Source organism: Myxine glutinosa, unplaced genomic scaffold, assembly GCF_964187855.1.
Source record: "Myxine glutinosa unplaced genomic scaffold, kmMyxGlut1.1 SCAFFOLD_808, whole genome shotgun sequence".
Lineage (NCBI taxonomy): Eukaryota > Metazoa > Chordata > Myxini > Myxiniformes > Myxinidae > Myxine > Myxine glutinosa.
This window is the reverse complement of record NW_027616903.1, coordinates 10001-30000: the sequence shown is the minus strand read 5'-3', so window position 1 is coordinate 30000 and position 20000 is coordinate 10001. Positions and strand designations below refer to the sequence as shown.

General features: G+C 42.3%; 1 protein-coding gene across 1 annotated transcript in view; it reads left to right on the top strand.

Annotated features, from left to right (window-relative positions):
* LOC144889103 (uncharacterized) overlaps nt 1-17904 on the top strand; it is a 31446-nt gene extending 13542 nt beyond the window's left edge. Inside the window, exon 3 of the mRNA XM_078768983.1 lies at nt 17780-17904. Coding sequence (XP_078625109.1) covers nt 17780-17822 — 43 coding nt within the window. The 3' untranslated portion in view covers nt 17823-17904. The remainder of the gene's footprint in view (nt 1-17779) is intronic.
* Nucleotides 17905-20000: the final 2096 nt, after the last annotated feature.

The following is a 20000-nucleotide window of genomic DNA, read 5'->3' as shown; positions in this document are numbered from 1 at the left end:
CGCTAACGCTATGTTGGCGGTTCGGTTATAGAAATACATTCGGAATTAGGGACAAAATTTTCTCGAATTTACGGTTCGGAATTAGAGTAGTTCGAGATGAGGGGCGTTCGGAATTATGGGTCACTACTGTATATATATATATATATATATATATATATATATATATATATATATATATACACACACATATACATATATATATATATATATATATATACACACATATATATATATATATATATATATATGTATATATATATATATATATATATATATATGTGTATATATATATATATATATATATATATATATATAATATTTTATATTTGTGTATGTATATATATATTGTTACGTTTGTGGGGGGTAAACGATGAAATACCTTACTCGAGATAGAATCGTGTAGATTAGAATGCTCCGTATGCCGCGAAGAACCCATCTCGATGTACATAAGTAGGCCATCTGTCCGGGTAAGTGTTTTCATGTCGCCATAAGGGGCGTGGCTTTGTGCTAATTAATTTTAGGGATTAAAGATTAATTCCCCAGTGTGTAATTTGCCCCTATGATCTTCCCTCAGTCTTTATTGCAATTAAAAATCCACCAAACAACAACTATAACAAATGGACTCATTCCCTCACAGCGTCGCCAAGGCCGACAAACAGCACTTGCCGATCGGCACGTAAATCCCGCCTCACGACCGCCGTCAGCCGAACATTCCCGAAAAGATATTAGACTCCGCCCCCTGACTCGTAACGAAGAGGTACTTCGTGATTGGTGGAGGCATGATGGGATGATTGAGTAGAGCTCGGTGATTGGACAGATGTGTGATGTCAGCATGGAACATTCAAGAGCTGAAGGAAAGAAGCTGTCTCGCCATCTTGGTCCCTTGGTCCCGACATTCATTGGAGGCGGTCGCATTTCTCTTGTGTGCTGGCTTTCAAGAGAATGGCAGTGTTTGCCTTTCTCTCTCTCGTTCTGGCTCGCGTCTCGAGTGGACGCTGTTGCCTCGGTTGCACTGGTGCGATGTCGGGGCTTTGGGACTTTTGCAACATGGAAAGAGGCGGTGTTGGTTGACGGTGGTGCTCTGTGGCGAAGGAGGCCGTGATTGAAACAGAGGGATCCTGCCTGCTTGCCTTATGCCGGTGGCTGGCTATGGACATGCTTCCATGGCATCTTGTGCGTTTCAGCCATCCGTCAGCTTGGGGATCTTAATCCCTGGCGACGCGACAATATATATATATATATATATATATATATATATATATATATATATATATATATATATATATATATACATCTCTCTATTGTTACAGAACCCAACGTCGGCCTCTGTTCCCCTTATCGAGGGGGGATTAATCCCCTCACTTATGACTGACCGACGTGGTCCCGGGGGTATGACGTCACGCCCGGTCGGCGCTGGGTAGGGTATTAGGCCCAACCGTCGTATGACCTAAATACCAGCGCCTCCCGGTACGCAAGGAAATGCTCACGGCCGCAGCGTAATGGATGATTTGCGCCGAGTGAAGCGAACTGCGGCGTGAGCCGTTTACCAAGACTAGACCCGATTTATATTCGTTGGCCGAATCGTGCCATGTACCCCTCAATATGGAAACCTCTAAAGCGACCGAATGTGAAGAAGAAGACAAGGTAGGAAGAACAGATATTTAATATTATTTACACAACGAAAGCAGAAAAGAATTGAAATACGATTTACAAGGCAATTGAAGGAGCAGGAGACACAGTGCAATTATTAGCTTAACTATACAGTCTTACTTATAACCCCAAGACAACATGAAAGACAGACGAACAATCAGACTTACACAAATGGGGAATTGCAGAGTAGATTGGTTGGAGGGAGAGGAAGGTTCAGCTCGGACCGAAGCACGGTCGGGCCGGGAGCGGGCAGCCGCCGCCCTCTTGATCGGTCTCGCACGGCGCGTTCCTTTGCGGCCACGGTCGATACTGCCGTTGAAACCCGAAGCTGCTGCGTGCTGAAGCTGCTGCGTGCTGCTGCGTCGCGTGCTCTTTCTGGGATTCCTCCACCTCATGCGCCGCCTGCTCTCCACCGGTTCATCTGCCTTCTCTCTCCCGTATTTCATCTGAGGTGGGGGCGTCCGCTGCGGGTTATATAGGCCACACCCTCAAGCCTACGCGAACGTTCTCTCCACGCCCTCGAAAAGCCAAACCCCTCATCCTTGGTTGGTCGGCAAGGGCTGGCTCACTCCTCCTTTCGATGACGAGGGCGGAGACACGCCTTTCTTCTCCGAAACAGAGCATGTGGCAATGTCGGCAAATGCAGACAACCGCCCAATGCAGTTGGCAATGAAAGCTTTGGGATATGAAAGGGGATCTATCTTATTTAATTGATGCAACGCAATGAATTAGTGGACCACAGAGCCTTATGCTGACATTTACTAAGGACATAACTACTGAGGGAATCTTATGATTGGCTACGTGTGTGCGATGGCTCAACTAAGGACGACCTTTGATCTTTACAATTGGAGGGTGATATTTACAAGAAGATTTACAGCATACAAAAGGGGAAAATATACATCGAATTACACACAGTTCCTAAATCCTCAACACTTCACCCTCATCCTCTTAGGCACGTCCCGGGCCTATAATTTTAACTTTAGTGTGACACATAGGTGTAACTCCCTCGACAATTAACCTGACCCTGAGTGCGACAATTTTAAAACACAAATAAATATGTACCGCTAATTGCGTTGCACCCTGCCTAACAGTTTCACACCCACAGCTAACCGAATTGCGGAATTATTTTCAAACTAAAACATGAACGATGGGGGAGCATTATTTACAGTGACATTATTTGACTATTTACAAAACGCAACCCAGGACCTGTGATTTTTCTTTTTGGGAAACAAAAAGAAATTCCTGTTGGGAGGGAGGAGACAGCACGCATTGCATCGATGCACTAGTACTATAAAGAGCACCAAAGCACCAAAAGCACCATTTGGTGCAACAGTCACCAGTTCATAATAATGATTCACACAAAAAAAAAACAACTGGTGGTGGCCTTCCTCTTCGCTGCTGGGCCGATGTTCTTCCTGATGTCGTCTTTCAATTCTTTTCTTCATGCGGCCTATTTGGAAATAAAAAATGAAGTGCACAAAACGTGTTTTTATTTAGGGCCACAGGGGCCAACTAAGGGTGGTCCACCTGTTTGGCATAGGTGCCACCTTACCGAGGTCCGCAAGCAAGACCCTGGGCCATCGTGGCTGGTTCCAGCAGAGGTGCCAGGCCCCAAAACGTGGGGTCCATAAAGTGGTGCTTGGCCGCAGAACGGCGGTCCATAAGTGGTGCATCAATGCAATGCATGCTCGTTGTGGGAGTTCTGGCACACAATGGCAGACTCCCGCATGCTCCCCTCGGTGCCCAGAGAGCACAGTCCTCGGGTGGGAGACAGGGGAACAGAAGACAGGTGAGTGAGGGGTAAGGTCACAAGGGTACACATCAACTAAGGCAATGCAAGGTGAGGTGCATCTGGAGACTGAGCGGAGAAAAGCTCGTCCCTACCGTACGTCACCCCCCCTGTTACCTACTCTACCCTTGCCCTTACCCCATATTTACAAAACTCTACACATTTACAAATTCGTCACTACCGTTACGTCTTCCCCATATTCCCCTATACCAAATTCGTCACCACAATCCCTCTAACCAAAATTTGCTATCATTCAAATTCATCATCAATCCTCATAAGGAGGGAGAGACGGAACATCAGCACAATGTCTCGCCCACGTCATGATGCATCTCACAATCAAAACATTTGCACAACAAAAATAATCACAACCTGGCATGGTGCGGAGTAGCGTCACCTCAGGTGAGTGGATGCGGATGGTGCGAGGAGATTTCAATCCTAACTATCTTCTAAATGACATTAACACACTTTACACTACCTGGGGTCTTTCCCTGCCAATCCATTGGCCAACTTACTCTATGCGGTTTTAAGAACCAAATTCCCATTGCCCAAACTGTGGTGCTTCATCAATTTGGGGTCTCACTCCCCCGATTCAACTCCCTGTGCCTTTGCACAATTTCAGGACTGGGTCGTGTGGCTCTCCCAGCAGGTCTACCCACCTGCACACCTCCACCACTGCAGTTGCCTCCGAGCTTACCTGCTCCTTACCCTAACCTATCTAACTGGGGAAGGCCCTCTGGCGCTCTCCCCACTCGGTGCCCTCTCTGGCACTGGGCTACCCGGGTCCGTCCTTTGGATCCTCGGGCCCCATCCACAACAACTCTAACGGCTCCCAGAGCCCACTTGCGGCCTCACCTGGCCGACATCCTCACAGTGGCGGAGTGTCCAACCAACCACACACACTAACAGGCCACACACCCAGCCATTTCCACGTCACTAATGCACCCATCCAAACACCATTCTTCCACCACGCACCACAGATGCCAATATCCAACCACAATTTACCTACTCCCTCTACCTAACTCTTAAGCTACCCTCCCTGGGTATTCGTGATAGGGGTCCACTTCCCCCATTCACAGCTTCGCACCATCCACTCCACTCCACAGTTTCCACCATACTCACTCCACACCATCCATTCCATACTCCATATATTCCATACTCAATGTATTCCACACAACCATTCTCCATTCACCTGTATTTGCACACCTGTGCCATCACACCTGGTGCTTCCTGCACCCTCCTTCCTCCCAGGCTCCTTCAATCATTCAATACAATGCACAATCAATTATTCCTCATACGCTGCTTCATACACTTCCACGCTCAATACAACTCACAATCACCTTTTCACAATACACTTCTGAATACACCTCCAACACTCACACGGCATCATCTGATCTACCTGGTTTCCTGCTAACACTTGCGCTTCCCCGTCGCCCCTTACTTTATTGCGCTCCCTCGTCATTATCATCCAACTACCCTCTCTATGTCCCCACTACCTGTCCAATGTTGCTACTTACCTTACCGTTACCTATGGTCCTTCTTCTCTAGATCCCTATACATTATCCAAACCCTCCCTCGGCGAGCTTACACTGCCATAAACCCCATAAAACTATAGCTCCTTTGCCCCCTTTAGTGTGTGAGATGGCAGAGTTGCCATCCCACCACATCGGGAATCTTTCACTATAAATTTTGCTCATCAAATTCCAACCAATCAAAAATTTTGCCAATCACTGCCAATCCTTCTACCAATCATCAATCTGCAAATCAATTTTTTTTTCCAATCAAATTTTGCTTTTCCAATTTGCTACTGCTACCACCCTCACACGTCTACTCACTTGAGCCTCTCGGTGCGCCAATTCATTTCCAAAGCTTGGCTTCGCAAAGCCGAGCAATGAATGCGGGTGGTTTGTTGCCGGCGGTTGGATTCGTCCGGCATTCGGTGCAGGGAAGGGGGCTTACCCGGGCCGAGATTCCACGCACCATCTCGGCACGGAGCCGTCCGATGGCCCGATCTCGCCCTGCCGGAACGCCTCAACCACAAGGAGTCGCCATGACGACCCTTCCGACCGGGCCGCCCGCTCCGCCTGGCGGAGCACGGACGCGACGGTTCGGAGCGAGGCCCGGCGTGGATCCCGTACGGCGGTTCCTTTGAAACCACCGTAGTTACGATCCCCGCTGGTTCCTGCGGCGCACAACGCCCGGCACGAACCGAGGGCTCGCTTCGGCTACGAGTCGATCTAACTGCTAACCCGGTTAACGTCGATGCTCCACTTGCATGCTCACACCCCGCGTTCTGTTCCTTGCTCACACATCCAGCTGTCTCCATGCTCTCCGTCATTGCACCTTCTCTTACACACACCCCCTGTACACTCAGACTTCGTCACACACCTGACCACCGCACTCCTTAGCACACGTCGTTCGCACACCTCACCAACACACCTTCGCGCCCACTCCTCGGTCACATCCTCTGTGACAACCACGGATGTGCTCTCCTCCGCACACCCAATCACGTGCTCCACTACCAACTCAAGCGTGCATTCCCACACGTGCTCTACCATTCCAGGTGTGCATCCTTTCATTCCAGGTGTACATCCTTCCATTCCAGGTGTGCATCCTCTCTCACCTGCTACAACCAACTCGTGCTCCGTGTCACTCTCACTACTTTCACCACCACACTCGGTCGCGCATTCACTCTTACTCTTGACAGTGCACTCTGGAATCACGCACTCCTCTGTTACACACCTTTTTCGCGCATCCTCTTGCGCACACTCTCCCGTTACACCCTCCGTAACACTCACCACAGGTGTGCATTCTTCCGTTACATCCCCTGTAACACTCCCCAATACGCGCTTCCATGTGCACACGTGCTACGACCAACTCGCTCTCGACAGCACACTCACTCCTCGGCGCGCACCTTTTCCTCACACACCCCATAGTCGGACATCCTCGCACACCTCCTCCTTCACACTCTGTACCTGTCGCACACCTTACCAGCGGCCTCTCACGAACACCCGGGTCTCAATCAACACCCAAGCCGACAATCTCCCCTCGCACCATATACATTTCCGAGTATATCGCCGCTCACCTTGGCACCTCGTCTCCGCTCCTCCTCCGCCACCTGCAAACTCTTTATTTGGTTAGTGAGCATATAATCATGATTTGAACACAGACCTTGTACATATTCCATGACTTCCTCCTTTATCTCCCTCTTAGTTTCCCTCCGTCTCTTCTTAATTTCACTCACCCCCTTTTCCACTTCCTCTAATTTCTCCTTTACCTCCTTCATTTCCCGGTGCGCCCCCTCAATCTCTTCCTCTAATGCCACCTTGACCATTTCTATATGCGTCCTCACCTCCCGGTCCTTTGTCTCCACTGCCTCTGTCACCTCGTCCAACCTCATGGTCAGTCCCTCATGTACCGTCTGACACCTTCTTTATGACTGCTACGTCCCTCTTTATTTCCTTCTGGGTCGCCTTCAACCCCTCGATCACAGCTGTATTCTTTTTTTACCTGTTCCTTCAACTCCCTTTGTCCCACTGTCAGCTGCCCCACCCCCTGCGTCAACTCCTCTATGCCCCCTTGTAACTTTGCCGTCCCCTTTCTCACCTCTTTCTCCATACGCTCCTCACCTCGCTTTACCTCCTCGCGTACCCTCGAGACATCCTCGCCCACACCTCGTCTGATCTCCTCCCCCATTTCTCCCATCTCTTTGGTAGATGCCGCCCTCATCTGTTCCAATTCATTACTTTGAGCATCCAATTTAGTTTCTAACCCGATTTTCACCTGCTCTATCTGATCTCCCATCTGCTGAATTTCCCAGGCGGATTGCTCCCCTATTTCCCGCAATTTGTCTTCCATCCTGTCTTCTAGCCCCGTTAACCCATTCTTCACCCCTTTTATCCCATTGTCTAACCCCTCAAATTTATTGTCTAAACCCTCAAATTTATTGTTCAACCCCTTAAAATTATTGTCTAACCCCTCAAATTTATTGTTCATATTGTTTAACCCGTCTCTTAATTGCTCACTGGTACCCTGTGCTTCATCCCTCATTGCCCCCATTTGCCCCCCCCCATTGCTCCCATTTGGCCCCCATTGCTCCCATTTGGCCCCCATTGCTCCCATTTGGCCCCCATTGCTCCCATTTGGCCCCCATTGCTCCCATTTGGCCCCCATTGCTCCCATTTGGCCCCCATTGCTCCCATTTGGCCCCCATTGCTCCCATTTGGCCCCCATTGCTCCCATTTGGCCCCCATTGCTCCCATTTGGCCCCCATTGCTCCCATTTGGCCCCCATTGCTCCCATTTGGCCCCCATTGCTCCCATTTTGCCCCCCATTGCTCCCATTTTGTTTTCCATTTGTACCAATTGTTCTCCTATCCCCATTTGCACGGCGGCCTGCAGCTGCGCAATGAGGGCCTGCATGTCAATCCCTCCCACTTGTGCAGCGGGTGCGGCCGCCGTAGCCATGTGCGAGGCACCATTTTGCGTTTCTACAACCACGTGTGCGAGAGCGCCATTTTGTGCACCTGATTTCCCCGCAACCACATCTTCATTGCTCTCCTCCTCCATTTCCTCCCTCTGGTCCTGGGTTACCCCTAACCCCTCTTCTAATTCCCCCACCGGCATCCTGTCGCCTTGATCATCCATGGCGCGATTTTCAAATTTGGGATTTTTTTTTTTTAAATTAAATTTTGGCCGCTCGAAATTTTGAGCGTGCTATTCGCGCTTCAGGTCCGAATCCGACACTCCTGACACCAATTGTTACGGAACCCAACATCGGCCTCTGTTCCTCTTATCGAGGGGGGATTAATCCCCTCGCTTATGACTGACCGACGTGGTCACGGGGGTATGACGTCAAGCCCGGTCGGCGCTGGGTAGGGTATTAGGCCCAACCGTCCTATGACCTAAATACCAGCGCCTCACGGTACGCAAGGAAATACTCCCCGCTCACGGCCGCAGCGTAATGGATGATTTGCGCCGAGCAAAGCGAACTGCGGCATGAGCCGTATACCAAGACTAGACCCGATTTATATTCGTTGGCCGAATCGCGCCACGTACCCTCAATATGGAAACCTCTAAAGCGACCGAATGTGAAGAGGAAGACAAGGTAGGAAGAACAGATATTTATTATTTACACACAACTAAAGCAGAAAAGAATTGAAATACGATTTACAAGGCAATGGAAGGAGCAAGAGACACAGTGCAATTATTAGCTTAACTATACAGTCTTACTTATAACCCCAAGACAACATGAAAGACAGATGAATAATCAGACTTACACGAATGGGGAATTGCAGAGTGGATTGGCTGGAGGGAGAGGAAGGTTCAGCTCGGACCGAAGCACGGTTGGGCCGGGAGCGGGCAGCTGCCGCCCTCTTGATCGGTCTCGCACGGCGCGTTCCTTTGCGGCCACGGTCGATACTGCCATTGAAACCCGAAGCTGCTGCGTCGCGTTCTCTTTCAGGGATTCCTCAGCCTCATGCACCGCGTGCTCTCCACCGGTTCATCTGCCTTCTCTCTCCCGATCCCGTATTTCATCTGAGGTGGGGGCGTCCGCTGCGGGTTATATAGGCCACACCCTCAAGCCTACACGAACGTTCTCTCCACGCCCTCGCAAAGCCAAACCCCTCATCCTTGGTTGGTCGGCAAGGGCTGGCTCACTCCTCCTTTCGATGACGAGGGCGGAGACGCGCCTTTCTTCTCCGAAACAGAGCACGTGGCAATGGTGGCAAATGCAGACAACCGCCAAATGCAGTTGGCAATGAAAGCTTTGGGATATGAAAGGGGATCTATCTTATTTAATTGATGCAACGCAATGAATTAGTGGACCACAGAGCCTTATGCTGACATTTACTAAGGACATAACTACTGAGGGAATCTTATGATTGGCTACGTGTGTGCGATGGCTTCACTAAGGACGACCTTTGATCTTTACAATTGGAGGGTGATATTTACAAGAAGATTTACAGCAAACCAAAGGGGAAAATTTACATCGAATTACACACAGTTCCCAAATCCTCAACAATATATATGCAGCACATACAGTCACGTGAAAAAGTAAGTATACCCCATGTAAAGTTTTTTGACTTTTTCAACGTATTTCAACATACAGCTATTTGATCTTCATTTCAACAATATTGATAGATAAAGGTGATATAATATAACAAATATCATGAAACATTTACATTTTGTAGTCCATTGTATAATTTAAATAAACATAAATGCAAATTTCGCATGTGGAAAAAGTAAGTACACCCTTGGCTCTAATAGGTGGTATTGAAACCTGTCACATGATTATATTTCATGTGTAACACCCGAACAAAACATTAAATCAGGGGTGTACATGTTTTTTTTAGCATAACCAAAGTACATATGAATGTATTCAATAAATCTTTAAAATTGTTTTTCTCTTTTTTTCTTACAAAACAAAAAAATACCCAAAATTCTATCACCTAGAAACTCAAATCTTATCATGTATTTTCATCAACATTTGCATAATCATGGGGTCCTCACCACAAGGTGAGAAGGAAATCAATCTTACTGTAACTTTTAAATACTTCCTCTTCTTTCATCAACCTTACTTTCATATTTTACTTCCAAAATATCTCATGTAATTCAGATGCTCAATTTTTCCAAAAAAAAAATTCCCAATACAAATCGAAGCAAAAATCCAAAATTAACCATTTATGTATTTTTATCATAATTATCACAGATTTCCTTTGTATCAATTCCCAACAAAACCCATCTGTATATGTTTCACATTACTTTCAGCACATAATTCCTTGAAATCATCATTACCTCCCTTTTTCTTTATTTTATAACAAATAAAACCAAAAAATAATAATAGGCCTCAATTTTCCCATCCTTAACAATTTTCTTTCACATTAATTTCATTATCTCACATTCATTTTTACAAAATCTGTTGCCAAGATCTGTATTTTTCTCCTCTCCTTTTTATTAATATCAACCATTTTCTCTTGCCATGGAGTAGTCCGTTATTCATATAAATAATCATAAGAGTTCTGTAAAACATCTCCATCTTTAAAACTTAGCCAATTATTTTAAACCACATGTTTTCCCCCCAAAAAATAACAAGTCACATTCTTTGTATATTGCCAACATTGTTCATCGTTTAAGTATCATCCAGAACTAAATTTTTATAAACCATCAACTTGTAGATGCATTTATTTATATCCCATTAACCCAAGAACTCTCAATTGCTTGGTTATATTTTAGTAATGTCATATATCCATATTTCTTTTCCAAAATGTTCCTGACATACACATTACTCCCACTAGATCTCAAGTAACCTACAATCCCAGAAATCTGTAACAGGCCAAATTTTCAAAGGACAGATAGCAGTTTTCTATATACCGATGGAACAGGTGCATGAATATGTAACAGGTGCATGCCCCCAGGGGCACTGTTTCCTTCACTTTTTATTCACCTTATACATATCCACACCACTTACTAAAAAAAATACTATAAAACACATAATTCTGCTCTCCCCTCATTGAGGCCATGTGTTCCTTCTGGTTCGAGATTACTCATTTTATTCAATTAATTGGAGCATCCCTTCATTATTTTTTTAATGAATTGTGATAAACTGATCATTTGAACATAAATTGAACAAAATTAATCAAACAAAACACTTCCATTAACTCGACATTCTTTTCACAGCACAAAGTTCACTTGAACATCCTTTTCCTGGATACTCCCTCTATTTTTATTATTTTTTTACAAGAAAAATAACCTAGTTTTATCAGATTTACAATTTTCAAATTCCACTTTCACTAGTGAATACAAATGGCACCGGTATGTAGATGTCGCAAGTTATCAAAATGTATGGTGTTGGGATATATATATATATCATCCACTGGATCATAATTTCACCAATGCTTCTCCACTTGTAACCCAAATATTTTCCATTAAATAAATAAAATGAATTTTATGAATCTTCTCATTATTCGAAAGTTTACAAAATGTCCCAAATCTGCATATTATTTTCTACTATGGTTATATTAAACCATTATTTTACAAAATCCAACTTCCAATAAACTGAAAAATGCTTTGCTGGACCCATGCAAGATCCATCACAAATTTTGCAAACTTCCCAAAGACATATCTTTCATTGTCTTTGAATTGGTAAACACACACGTTTCGTACTTCCACTTTGTCAGGAACCATTTAGAATGGTGAAAATGAATTTCATAATAGACTTACCTCAGCCTCTAAAAGTATTTCCTACAATTTTCATGACTTAGAGATCGAAATCGCAAACCAATCCTTTTTGGGGCTAAAACTATCCTCAAATTCATTACATTTATACCCTCCTTTCCCAACCTTGTACACCTGGCATCACTATCTCCTTAGATGACTACTGCTTGCATCATTGGGAAACGACTACATAATTCATCCCAACCAAAAGGAACTACCTCCAATGTGTACATTTCCATTCTTACTAGAATTTGGCATCTGTATACATTTCTAATAATTACTCTCATTTGCTATATGAATGAGCTCTTGTGTGGGCTAAATGCAGAGAAGTATTAATTCTGTTATCATTTCTTGTGTTATTAATTCAGCAAATCTTTACCCAGAACCCACTCCCCAGTACATATCAAAATATTACCGTTCTCAGGGAGCATTATCAAATTTCCTTTCACAAGTCATCCGGCTCATCTTAGTGAGCTCTTGTCCATTATCACATCTGTCTTTGTTTACTAAACATATCTTATTGTGAGGCAGCTATACTGTCACTTTCAGCAATGTCTTGAAAAATACACAAACCAATGCTTTATATACATTTGTTTGTGTCGGAATTCCATAATCATTGTCATTATTATATCAGGGTGGGTGTCATTCAACTGGGAACCATTTATTAGACGTAAGTATGGAATGTCATATGCCAAGTCGCAAGGCCTTCTTCTATTTGGGGGGGGGGGTTGTTAAATATGGTGAACTCGCATGGCACTCGCAACGGGACTGTAATTATTAGAAAAGTCAGCTTATTTTACATCCTCTGTTACTGTAATATCATATTTAGTGTCTTATTCCATCTCAGGTATTAGCCTAAAGTATGCCCTGTAACTGCATACAAAATACATATTGTTGGTGGGTATTCGATAAAAGTTCATATACCACATTACCCTTTATCTTTCTTCCGTATATCTATGTTGGTTTTACAATATTTCCAACAAAATGTTCCTCATTATGATCAATTTATTTGCCAATTTTCCAAATAGTTTATTTAACATTGCCCTTCGCTCGATTTCTCAATGATGAAGAATACCACCTCTTCTTTACAACTATTAGTTCAACAGACAAAATTTCCTTTCTCATGAATGCACCTTTATTTATAAAAAATAATAATTTTAACCCCATAAGAATGCCTCGTATGCAGAGATATCTGGAACCATTATCATGTTCAATTAATTTTTCCAATGACTGCACATCCAAACCTAGATATTTTGAGTTTCGTAACTTTTAATACCCCAAATTTTCCATTCCTTCCCTCCCTGATCCTTAGATGTAGGGATGGGTTCTTTTTAGGATCATTTTGCATAGAGCATTTTTTCCCCAAACAGTGTGAACATTAAACTACACCATTACCTCTGCCATCCAACAATTAACATTTGGTAATTACTGTTGCACCAACACCTAAAATATAATTATCTTTGTACCACCACCAATTCCAAATTTACCAGAATTAATCACCACCAAATGCATCACTACCAATTGTAGTGATGTGTAAATACCAATTTTGCCAGAATTGGGACACTACATCCATGGCACAAACATCGCAATTTCCATCTGTCAACACCATGGCACAACTCTAACCTCTGATGTCTATCGGTCTCCATACACATTGATACTGTCCACCAGATTACACCCAAATTTGTCCATAAACCTCTGAGACACACACAACCTGTCCAAAGTTTCACAGTGAGGTGGGGTGGGGTGCAGATCAATTCTGAAATAACAGAGGGTTTTGTCTGAAATTCGTCTCATGAAAACCCATCCAAGAGTCCAGTGTAACAGACAGACAGACACATAGACACACAGAAGACCCCAGGGTCCAATTTCACTCCCCATGTTTCAATTATAAACGAAACATGTATCTTACTCAATGAATGCAATTGTCATCCCAATTTTTATTCCCTGTGCAAATTAAAGCACTCCGGACAATTTGCAGCCAATGTCAACAACTGAAGTTTTCTCTGACTCGAGGCAGTTACATACAGTTACATACATCCCTGCTTGCGTCACACAAGACAACAGGTAATCCACTATCAACAGACACCACACCACACAGAAACCTTTGGCAATGCAACAACCGAACTCCCAAGACAACAACAACAAAACATCCAATCCACCTCAATGGCTCACCTAGCAGCTCATTGTGTCCCTGTCTATCTCTTTTTGCATCTACACTGTTCACAGCAAGTCCAATTCATCCTTTAAGTCACAAGTACCTAGAGTATATGTAACATCCACTCAAACTTAATCCAGCTACACATACCGGTTTCCCAAAAACTCACAGAGCAGTCCAAATCCAGACCAGTCATGCATTTACATGTAAATATTAGGTATAGTATCTAAAATTAAACAAATGGTCGACTTCCAGCTCACAGATGAAAAGCTGGTATCTTTAAGATTGATCTAAGCTTCCAACATTTCAAATCGTCACTTGAAACGTCAGCTTATATCAAAAATACTTGCTCATTTCTGGAATCGCACGTTCAACCTTTTGTGTTGGTTGGAAAAGTGATTTGTGGATGTGATGAATGAAATGATGAATGATGAATGATGAATGATGAATGATGAATGATGAATGATGAAATGATGAATGATGAATGATGAATGATGAAAATGATGAAATGATGAAATGATGAAATGATGAATGATGAATGATGAATGATGAATGATGAATGATAAATGATAAATGATAAATGATAAATGATAAATGATAAATGATAAATGATAAATGATGGAATGATGAATGATGAATGATGAAAATGAATGATGAATGATGAATGATGAATGATGAAAATGATGAAATGATGAAATGATGAAATGATGAATGATGAATGATGAATGATGAATGATAAATGATAAATGATAAATGATAAATGATAAATGATAAATGATGGAATGATGAATGATGAATGATGAAAATGAATGATGAATGATGAATGATGAATGATGAAAATGATGAAATGATGAATGATGAATGATGAAAATGATGAAATGATGAAATGATGAAATGATGAATGATGAATGATGAATGATGAATGATGAAAATGATGGAATGATGGAATGATGGAATGATGAATGATGAATGATGAATGATGAATGATGAATGATGAAAATGATGGAATGATGGAATGATGAATGATGAATGATGAAAATGATAAATGATGAAATGATGGAATGATGAATGATGAATGATGAATGATGAATGATGAATGATGAAAATGATGGAATGATGGAATGATGAATGATGAATGATGAATGATGAAATGATGAAATGATGGAATGATGAATGATGAATGATGAATGATGAATGATGAATGATGAATGATGAAAATGATAAAATGATGGAATGATGGAATGATGGAATGATGAATGATGAATGATGAATGATGAATGATGAATGATGAAATGATGAAATGATGAATGATGAATGATGAATGATGAAAATGATAAAATGATGGAATGATGGAATGATGAATGATGAATGATGAATGATGAATGATGAATGATGAAAATGATGAAATGATGGAATGATGAATGATGAATGATGAATGATGAATGATGAATGATGAAAATGATAAAATGATGGAATGATGGAATGATGAATGATGAATGATGAATGATGAATGATGAAAATGATGAAATGATGGAATGATGAATGATGAATGATGAAATGATGAAATGATGGAATGATGAATGATGAATGATGAATGATGGAATGATGGAATGATGGAATGATTGAATGATGAATGATGAATGATGAATGATAAAATGATGAAATGATGAATGAAAAGTGATGAATCGTATTGATAGGAGGCCAAGGCCTTGCGTTTGTGCCCTTTTCACAGGAGGTTGCACCTCTCAGGTTTTTGTCTGGTCTTGTCTGACTTGACTTCTTCGTGCCACAAGTGCCTGTCTCAACCCACAGTGTCGCTTACATTAACGTGGCCTTTGCTTTCATGCCCCAAGTTTGAGCTGGCTTCTCATCTCCATTCTTGTCCTCAAATGTTCCTGTTTGCGGAATTGCCTTGCTCTGTCTGTCCATTAAAATTCCATTCTTTATCACTTTAAGTAGCAACTCGTCGCCTCCTCTTGTTGACGATCATATTTATTTGGATTTTTCTCCAATTCGAAACTTATTTTTATCCTGATTCCAACTCTTCTCCAATAGTTCACCATCATGTAAACCCTTTTTATTTAATTACATTTTTGCTGTAAGCTGGGACAGAGGCAAATTAATTTCATTATGATGATGATATTATTTCAATAAGTTGTCACTACTTCTCAATGGAAACAACAACTAGAGAGTTCATATAATACCTTACCCAGTGGCTTCTTGAGAAAAGGGACATGGGAAAGAAGTGTCTCTTAGATTTTGCTTTGTATTTTTTACTAAACAAAGTGTAACAGCGTACTGTACCACCATATTTGTCTGAATTTCAGTTGATCTCCCCTCGGGTATGAAGCCTGGTGTTGGCTTAGCGGTTAGGGTGCCGGCTTGGGATCCTCGGATCATGAGTTCAAATCCCGGTCAATCGTTGAATTAACGCCAGGGGGGTTGACTCAGCCTGTCATCCTTCCGAGGTCGGCAAATTGAGTATCAGTTCACTGGTTATTCCCTGTGTGTCGTAAGAGGCGACTAACAGGGTTGGTGGCTGGAAGGGCATCCGGCCATAAAACATTGCTTCAAAAAGGGGACCATAGTGCCCAAAAAAGGCAAACCCTTGCTCCGGGGAAAAATGGCCTCTAAAGGTGGTCCTTCTACCCTTAGTGTATGAGATGGCATAAATATTTTTCCAAATACTGTTAAACAGAAGGTTTTTGAAAGGCAATTTGTGTTTGACAGTGATAAAGTATATAAAAATCATCATACTAAAATACTCAATTTAGTGTCTGTCTGACCGCGATACATTGGGTCGTTACTTATCCAATTGTAACCAAATTTGACAGGAGGACTTAGGGTCACATGATGGAGGTTGTTGCAACTTCATTGTCCCCCCTCCCCAAGGGGATTTTTCATCTTAGGTAAAGTCTGTGTTGAGGTGTATATCAGTATCAGTCAGATAGCTAATCATGGCATTCTTCCAAGGCTGCTTCTAATTACAAAAGTAATAACACCAATGATAGCATAATATTATTATTACAAAATATTAATCTGAATAATAACACCCCTCCCCAGGGGTTTTGCCTCTGAACAAATGCCGTGTTAACCTGAATAAATAGCTCGTTGTGCCATTTTGTGGGACACCCCTACTGGAAGTAAAAATATTATAAACCACAAACACGTATGATTAACTTTTTAAACAGTCGCTACTGCTGTTATGACACTAAACTATAAGGGAGGAAGTATGACGTTGAGGCCCTATATGCTTATCGGACTTGAGCCGAGATCTACTGTAATCTATATACCCCAGAGAGGATAATGATGTGGTCCTTCCTGCCGATCCCGAGGTAGTGTGTGTATTTGTTCAAATAAAATGTTTGAAAGGCTGCAGAATATTTTTTTTTTTAACGTTGGAAGTTTACAATCGTTGATGCACCATATTCTACATTACATATTTAACATGTTAAATTAGTTATTTGTGCCTGTTGTTTAGGTCTTTGTCCATAAAAACATTAAGTTTCTGTTTGGAATGATTTTCAATTTTGTTGTGCCAACAGACTAAAAATAGAAAAAATATTTTTAGAAAGGCAGACAGACTAAAAATATTACCTTGCTCCTCTCTGTGCATGTGCGATTGGGATGAGATTCCGAATATTTTGCCAACTTCAGAGTCGAGGTGCTGCTAAACTGCAGGGGCATGTTCCGATTTGTGTAATGCAGTATTCAAAATAGAAAATTCATTTGAAAATTGAGTAGTTATTTGAACATAAACTGATGTTTATAGACACACAGACAGACAGACAAAGTGAACCAATTGCTTAACCCCAATTTTCGTATCGGCAGTCACTCAACAGATTTAAAATTATTTGACTGAGCGGAACCAATGTTGCATAACTGCTTCCTGCGATCTATTAACCCAACTAAAATCTGGCCAATCACCGACAGCTGCCTTACATCACCATCAAAATGTCTCGACATTTACAGCATAAAGTCTGGCATCTTGAACAAGAGCAAGATACTATTTTGAGACGAGCATCTGGTATGGAGACAAGTCATCAGAATGAGTCGAAGACCTGCGTCATCCCATTCCATCCCGACTCGCTGGCATCTGAACAGTGAGCCTCCTTCCATATCATTGATTGGTAGTGCAAATGCTGTATGTGCAGCTGGAGGGAATCACTGGTTGGGAGTAACTTTTCTAGATGGCCGGCTTTTGGAAACATTATATTATGCAGGGTATCGACCGAATCTATGTTGTTCTTGCCATACATTATGCACCCAAACCTCTCGACCGACTTGTGCTTCCTGGGCATCAGGTTTCCTTCTCACAAATCACTGAGTAGCTCATAGTGATGCAGGAATGTTTTCCAAGCTGATTGCTTGGCGAGTGTGGCCTGCATTGTGGAACAATTGTTTCGACCGAGTAACTTGATGAAGTGTGCTGGACAGCACATTGTTTCAGCATCCATTTAAAACCACTCAATATGTAATGTCCTGGCCAGTACTCATCTGCATCTGCCTCATTCAAGTTGACAAGTCCCTCCATATTCAAGTTGATAGGCTGTCTCATATACATGCTATAGCATTCTCCTCTATCAAAACCTGTGGCCAGATTTGCTCAAGTCACCACGTAAATTTAAAGTAACATGTACTAAAGACAGATTTTTCTTCTTCTGCCTCATCTATTGGAATTTTTAGCATATCATCTTTCTCATCTGCTGTTGATGCCAATTTAGACACATGCATACTTGGATGGCAAGAGCAAATTAGTTTCCTTTCTAAAGGTCCACCTCCAGGCTGCACAAATGTAATGCAATCTCTCTTGTCCGGTGACTAACAAAGGACTTTGCCATTGTAGCACTTGCATCATTCGCAAACTTCACATAATGGTTCCAAACGTCACTTAGCATCACACACGTCCCTTTTCTGCTGCATAATGTAACTCGTCGCATATCCATAACTATAGGATCTGTACGTGCAGAATCACATTTGGTTTTTGACGAGGTCCTTTCGAATAAGTTGAGGAATGACAGATGGTATTACCTAAGTCATGCTATCTTTGAGTTTACACGAGTCTGCATTGCTCTTAATTATTGTACATTGCTCCTTTCCTATTACAGCTAAAATACACTGCATGACATCATTGCCGGGCACCGGAGGGAGGGGGGGGGGGGGGCATGCAATGACGCACACTGAAAGGGAGTACTCGGTTTTCACTCCGGTTTCTTGTTTGTTTGTTGTACACCGCTCCTTTCCTATGCCATCTCCAGGCGCTGCATGACGTCATTGCTGGGCACCGAAGGGGCCAGGCAATGACGTGCGCTGAAAGGCAGTACTCAGTTTTCACTCCGGTTTCTTGTTTTATTATTTGTTTGTTGCTTGCAAAATCGGAAGATTTTTCAACCATATTGGTTGGTCTTGTGCGTTATTCTGTCTGTTTTTGTCTGTCAGTCACCTACAGGTCACAATTTTCAACCGATCTTCACCAAGTTTTAGAAGTCGTCACAATTGAGAAGCCTATTGATTTTGAGGTCAAAGGTCATCTGGAGGTCATGTTTCTAAAATCGCCATTTTTTTTATCCGATTGACTTGAAAATTGAACAGCATTTGTATATTGAGTCACGAAAGTGGGAAAACTATGTTAAAGGTCAAATGTGAACTCTAGCTCAAACTTCTAAAATAAATTTTCATCTAAAAATCATCACTTTTCATCCTATTGACCCAAGCTTTGATCAAGATCGTCAATTTTGATCTGGATGAAATGGACAATTTGATGGATCAATGGCAACCTTTTTTGGCGTTAGGGGGATGGATTTTGCAAGTATTGTGCTCTGCATGGCGTCTTTGCTTGTTTGTCCGGGCGATATCTCAGCCATCCTTTGAGCTAGGAAGCTGAAATTTGGGCACAATATTGCGCACTTGCTTTGTCAAAAACGTTTTTTTTCTTTTTTGATCAATCAATTAATTATGTAATTATCAATTTAATAAGTACTTATTTATTTTCTTTCTCATCTGGGCAATATCTCGGGCACCTTTTGAGCAAGGAAGCTGATATATGGACATGAGAATGACCAAGTGATTTGGCTGTAAAGGCGATTTAAATTTTTTTTTACATTTATTTATTGATTAATCGATTAATTATTTAATTATTCGATTAATGACTTGATTAATTACTTTTTTTAAGTTGGATTCGGATGTAACGGTG